Source organism: Ixodes scapularis, unplaced genomic scaffold (assembly GCF_016920785.2).
Source record: "Ixodes scapularis isolate PalLabHiFi unplaced genomic scaffold, ASM1692078v2 ptg001200l_1__unscaffolded, whole genome shotgun sequence".
NCBI lineage: Eukaryota > Metazoa > Arthropoda > Arachnida > Ixodida > Ixodidae > Ixodes > Ixodes scapularis.
The window spans coordinates 2,996,433-3,003,456 of NW_024610116.1; the positions used below are offsets into that span (position 1 = coordinate 2,996,433).

General features: G+C 42.1%; 1 protein-coding gene across 1 annotated transcript in view; it reads right to left on the minus strand.

The window, feature by feature from the left end:
- Positions 1-6,199, minus strand: part of LOC120844802 — a 29,795-nt gene extending 23,596 nt beyond the window's left edge. Inside the window, exon 1 of the mRNA XM_040216759.1 lies at positions 6,083-6,199. Coding sequence (XP_040072693.1) covers positions 6,083-6,199 — 117 coding nt within the window. The remainder of the gene's footprint in view (positions 1-6,082) is intronic.
- Between the last annotated feature and the right edge of the window lie 825 nt (positions 6,200-7,024).

Consider the following 7,024-nt stretch of genomic DNA (forward strand, 5'->3'; position numbering starts at 1 on the left):
AATTGACGGAGCTAGAATGCAGACGCTGCGAAGGATCCATGTACTACGAGGGTGATTAAGAACGTAAACACACACCGGTTGTCTTACACCTTCTGCTGGCCGCACTATCTTATCGGCACTTTTCGTACAAGGTTGCTCTCTCTCCAGTCACTGCTGTACAGACTTGACTATCTTACATCTGTTCAGTTGTGACTGAGGTGCCAGAGAGAATGGCTGCCCCGTTCGTAATCTGCACCAGTCGATGAGTCATTGTTTTTGTGATATGAAGGAGGGTCTAGTGCCAATATCAATTAAACAATTTGTGCACAATATAATGGCAATTTTTCGTCGCAAAGAAATGTGTTTGAATAGATATAGAAGTTATATGAAGAATGCACAAGTCTCAGTCATAAAAGAGCCGATGCCCATCACTGTCGACGAGTGATAGTGACGTTTAGCGTGCTCGTGACTCATTTTGTCGGATGGACGAGTGACAGTAGATGATGTGGCAAATCATTTGCAAATCAACGAAGACTTTGCCTATGCAATATTCCATGTCATGCTTGGGCTTCCAAAAGTTTTGATCAAAATAAATTCTACACCCTGAGAGAATAACTTTAATTACCCTCATATTCGATTTGTTTTACTCTTCAGCGTATCGTTGACACATTTCTTGCTGCCACCAGAGAGCAAGGATGCTAGGTTGTGCTTTGTCATTTCTGAAGTGTGTTTTCTCTCCGTGAGCCAGCTTCTTGCTTTAGGACAGTGCTTTTTGGAATCTGTAACCTCCCTATACATACTTGCAACTGCCACAGTGAGAGAAAACCTTAATGTAGGCCTCTTAAATGCCTGTAAAAGCTGCACATACTTGAAGCGTTCTTTCATCTTTGTTCTAGACGGTGTTGAGACACTTTTGCAAGGCATTGGGGGATCTTCAGAGGGCACTGAAATGCTGAGGACTGTCACGATATTGTCATTGTCCCCAGATCGTAGTCAATTATTGTCCTTGGACGGTTCCGTTGCAACAAAGTTTTCTATTAAGTGACCCAACTTTCCCCCAGACAGCACTGATGTGCTTAAAAATTGCACGGGATGGTCCTCGTCCTCAGATTGTAGTCAATCTTTTTTCTAAGACGGTGCTTTTACAACAAAGTTTTCTATTTGGTTGCCAAACTCGCCTCCAGATGGCAATGAAGTGCTAAAAACTACCACGGGATGGTCATTGCCCTTAGATTGCAAACAATTATTGGCCGTAGATGGTGCTATTTCAACAACGTTTTATATTTGGTGACGAAACTTGCCTCCAGACGGCGCAGATGCGCTGAAAAATACCAGAGGATAGTCGTCGTCCTCAGATTGTAGATAATCATTGGTAATAAATGGTGCTTTTACTACAAAGTTTTCTATTTGTGACCCAACTTGCCTCCAGATGGTTCTGACCTGCTCAGAACCACCTCGAGATAGTCCTAGTACTCATATAGCAGACTCATTGGTCTTAGACGGTGATATTACAGCAAAGTTTTATATTTTCTCCCCCAACTTGCCTCCAGACGACTCTGAAGTGTTGAAGACTACGACTGGAGGGTTATCGTCCTTAAATTGTAATTGATATTTGAAATAAATACCGTGGTCGTTAAAATTATCAAAAATCGTTTACACTTTAGAATGTTGTATTCTTGACATATTGGAAATAACCAGATGCTTTAGGAACTGGTTATGTAAATTTTACTGAAAAGACAGACTTAAGGGCAGTGCCATCCTTATTCCAAATGCAACACTGATAATAGGCTCATTCAAGTTCCACAAGTGATATCTTGCTGTGCTTAGGTGTTTTTGATATTTGGTGCAGCTGCAAACAGACGTATGCATTTTTTTATGGACGTGGGTTTGGCTTGATTTATATGGCTTAGCCTAAATTGCCATTTTTCATTATGGAACTTTACTGAATTTGAATGAGTTGAATTTTGTGCAAGGCTGGCTGCTCACGGTAGAAATCAAGCAAAGAAAGCTTAGAAACACACCTAAGTAGGGCTGTGGAAAAATAAATAACGAAGCTGTTCAAGAATATCTGAGACACAAAGCGCCGTGTTGGAGAAAGTGTTGTGGGGTAGTTTATATTTCAACCTCTCAGGTGAGTATGATGACCAAGCAATGTGTTGTAATACCTTCAATACTGTCAACAAAATAACCTGACAAAAAAATCAGAATTGTGTAGTATGCAATAGTGCAAACCCCGAAGGGAAGCTTTGAAAAATTAATTGTTTATATAATCATGTGTAACTTTTATAAACAATGAGATGCAAAAACATTTCTTCCCAATGTTTTTACATATACACTAAACATGTAAATATTTCTTAGTAAAAATATATTTTTGTGAAATGGTAGCTTGAGAGAGCTGGGAATTCACATAAAACGGCCAACAGTGAGGAAGACAAATATGAAGATAAAAACACAACAGGGTGATTTGCCTAAAGGAACGTACTTTACGTATACTTTACGTATAACAGCATCAAGTACTTCATTCCGACCAGTTCAAGCCACATTTTGAAATGGCTGATTGTGGGGATTAGTAAGTTTATTTTCCAAGAGCTTCACTGACTGAGGTACAGGACCCAGCGAGTTCAAATGCGCCTTAAGAATACAGAAGCTCGAATTTTTCCCCCAATGTGGATGTTTTAGCCTACTCCCTGAACCCCAACAGACAAGCTTCCACCTCTCACCCTAGTTGTTATAATTATTAGGACAAAACGCACAACTAGAGAGTGATTGTTCTAGTCTGTGGAGATCATTTGCAGTTAATGAAGTCACGATCATAAAGAGGTTACAGGGAAAACCGTAATTTTTGTGTATTCCTTTGATTATAAACTAACCAAACGAGCTGGGTTTGAGTTATCGTTTTGGAGATCCCAAGCCTGTTCAAACTGCTCTCCGTGGTTTCTGTTTTCAGGAAATTGGGCTACTGGGGCACATATAAACTAGACAAGCAATCTCTGTTTGCAGAGGACTCACATAATAAAAATGGTGAAGGTTGCAAAGCTACCTTTGAGCTCCATGGTGTAAAACTCAAGTCCGTCTGGGGCTGCAGCAGATGCTCAAGGATAGGCAGAGCAGTTTCGCCCCTTGCTGAGAGCAACGAGTACGGTCGACACAAGTCCCCCTTGTCTCGCGACCTGATCTCTCGACGCGATCTCTCGACGCTTTCTCTTCGAAGTTTTTCGTAACACTCTCGCAGCAGCGGTATCGAGCTCGTCACTGCTTTAAATTTCATCGGTCTCATTCATCATTTTTTTATTTTTATACTCATTTGACCTGCCTAATTATACTCGATGATTTCTTTGGCAGTCTCCAGCGGTGTAGCGAGTGGAACGTCATTCTCGCATTCAATAAAATTTTGGGCCTCTGAATTGCTTTTTACCTCGAAATGTGAGCACGAAATCTACGGTCAGTTTCAAAATATTCTGCTCTCATCAAATAGTAAGCACACAATTACATATTTAAAGATATTTTTGTGTTTATTTAAAGCGTCGACTCCCATCTTTGAAAGCTCAGTGTACAAATGATTGCATCTGGATACGTTTTATTTGTTTACTCACCGAAGAAACACAGCGTTTCTTCGGTGAGTTATTCCTCTCCGCCAAACGTAATTGTTCGTCTGAGCATTCCCTAGTTCACTCTGGCTGTCCATACATTCTCTATGCAAATCCAGCGTTCAAGTAGTGGCGCGTCTGTAAACCCGAGTTAATCTTGGTGCAACCGGAATTTGACCCGTGATTGGCCGATCTAGGTGTAGGACGCTAAGCTGACTTAAGAAAGAGCCACTTTGGGTCAATGTAAGCGACGTTGATGCAACCGACCCTTAGTCTCGTCCTTGATGTCAATGACAGACACACCTCTGCTGGTGACCTGCCCCAGCCGCAGTCTTTGTTTTTAAGCTGCATAACGATATTATGTGTGACTCAGGAAAAACAAATGTTGCGCCATGGCGAGAATATTGCTTGGTGCGTAAGAGACTTAAAAATACAGAACACACAATTTTTATGGCAAGTCTACTGCGCGTTCTCCAGCGAACACACACACAAAGAGACATCATTAGGGACTTTTAGCGAGTCGTTCTCGGAGCACACGATTACGAAATTATGAACGGTGCAGCTGGCCCGTTCCACGAAACTCTACGTAAAATTTAGCGAATTTCAGAAAATCGTAAAACTTGCGCAACCGTGTAGACGACGATGATGATATCGTTTGACCTGCAACCTCATCTACTATAGTAAGCATGTGAAACATTCCTCAGCGTGCCAATCCAAGGCGGCTCGTTTTTCCGGCTTTCGACCGATGTAAACAATACGGCCGATGTAATATTTACTGGTAGGATTTTCAAAACCTACAAAGCCAGATACAGTAAAAAGTGTCTGAATGACCGCAAAGTCAGGTAGTGTATCACCGTCATCTTGCACTTGAACGGTCACTCACGTTGAGTGCTGTCGAACCAAATCTTTCGTCTGCTCGCGGTCAGTACGGCAGCTAGTCGGCTTGCGCAAAAATTAGCATGCGTAGTTTCCGACATTCACGATCGCTTACCATTCGGAAAGGTCCAAGGAATTATTTCGTTCAACCTCTCAAATGAAGCTTCTCGGTAACAACTCTAGCGGCCGTAGTGTGGAAAACGAACGAGCAGAGGCTCCCGAAACCCCCAACGACTTGCAGGGACGTAGGCGGTGCGTTCGAAGACGAGCCGTTTGTGAAAACAACTTGCTAAAACTCCTTATTAGTGCACATACGATGGGATCCTTGACAATAGACTCAAATGATAGTGTTCGCTATGACGTATTAATATTGCTAGTAGTGTTTAGCATAAAGAAAAAAGTAATGTCTGTCCGCCAAGTTGATACTGATATGAAGTAGGTGCATGTGAATTTTTGTAAACTTGTAGTTGAAGTACAAAGTGTGTACCAAGCCGCTCAGCATGAGTCCGAATGAATAATTATTTTTAAAGCCCTCCTCCAGCTGCGAAATGTTTTTTGTTCTTTTTTTACAAAATGACACTGTGGTTTATTTCATCGTGCGTCTGGAGGCACTGAAATGTGACTAATACGTTTTACTCCTTGTGCATTAGAAAAAATGGTTATGCCGCCGAAGAAAGGCGTTGGGCTGTGGTGTTCATGATCAAGAGTTTGATTCCGACTGAGCAGCATAGTAGATCTCCTTTGTTACAATTATATACGCCAAATTATGAGTTTGTGATTTATTACGACTAAAACTGCCTTCTTTCGATTTTTACGCATTTTGTGCCATGGGCTGTGTGTCTTTTCTCTAGCCTCAACGTGAGTGTAACGATTTTTCTTCACCCACGCTATCGACACTGTTCGCATAAAATCGCGCCCATTAACACTTTTTGTGTTAAACCTCATCGTTGGGGTGCTAAGGCTGTGGCATATGGACCTTGCTACAATAAGCTTCCTCGCATGCGCACGCCACCAACCCTGGCCTTGCTTCCCACAGTCGCTATTTTCGCAGGGCAAAGTTCCGGTCGACCAAAATATTTGGCAAATGTCTTTGCGCACATTCCTTTTTTGGTTATTCTACTTTGAGTAAACGCTAGTAATGGGCATAAGAGGCAACGAAGGTCAATGCAACGTAACAATGAAAATATACTCTGATGGGCGGAGGCAAGTTGAACTCCCCTTCATTTGCAATAAAACTTTCGTCGAGGTTAGTTGGTACATATCGATTCAAAGGTTAAAAGGCGCGAACATAAGAGGACGAAAAAAAGACACACGTACAGCACCGACAGGCGGAGAGAATATTTGCAGTTCGAGAAGACACACCTACGACACGTACGACAAACAAAACGAGACACATACGACACACGTACGACATGGAGAGAACATTGGAAGTTCAAGGGAAACTCCGCAGACGGCGATCGTTACACCAAAAAGGTCCATTAGTGGCAAAGTATGACGCAACAAGAGTTTCTCTTCGAGGTGAACCTATGAACGTCGTACATGTTTAAAGATGAAAATTCATGTCCGGGAATCCGAGCTACTAAAAAACTTTGTTGATCACACCTCGTTATGATAGGGGTGCATGCATGGTATTTTCTTACCTCGTTGGCATCAGGAAAATCCCCTTTGCTATTTTGAGGTAAACAAGCATGGCTGTGACATAAGAACAGTATTGCCAAGACGAAGGTGGCGATCATTGCCACTCGAGGTATACACATGCATATACACGCAGACACGGTAAATATCTTGGGATAACATTACGTTTTTATAGCTATACACTGATGCAAGTTCGTAATGGAAGAACGCCTTGTCTTTTTTTGTTTGTGAAAAATAACCATCCACCCAGCTGCTAAGGGACAATAGCCATTCTTCAAACATCAGAACATATTATTCTCACACACGATTCATTGAGTGCACCGACCTTTTTTGTGCGAAGTACGCATGAAAGGCCCTGGCTTGCATACGCCGTGAAAATAAAGTTACTGCGTCACAAAAAGGTCAAGAAACCTTCAAGAATAGGAAACGTGCTTGAACCTACGTATTCTTTTTTTAAGTATACACCGGCGAACTTGACGATAGCAAAGCGAAGGTTATTGTCGTTCACATATTGCTTTGTTCGAACGCCGACAGCCGACCGGCAGGAAAAAAAACGTTAGTTTCAGACTCTTCTGCTACAGTGGGCTGTAGACTACTAAAGCATATCACGGAGACATCTTCAGCAATCGGTGACTATAAGTGATATGTGAACATGGGGCCTGGTCTACATTTACAATTTGTACCATCGCAGATTCGAAGTATTTGCGCTCCCTTCATTTCCAATTATTCACATCCTACCACACATGGCTAAGGTGGTCATGGAAATATCTAGAGCGCGCCAGGCGGTATCGTGTTAGTAGGAACGGAGGCGTGCTTTATTTTGTTCGTTTCCTGCACGACTAAATGCCTAATTAACAATGTGCGTTTTTTTTTTTTGCAGTTTCGGAGTTTGACGTCGTTTTCGCGGCAAAAAAAGAGTACTGGAAGACATTGCTCACCGTTAACAC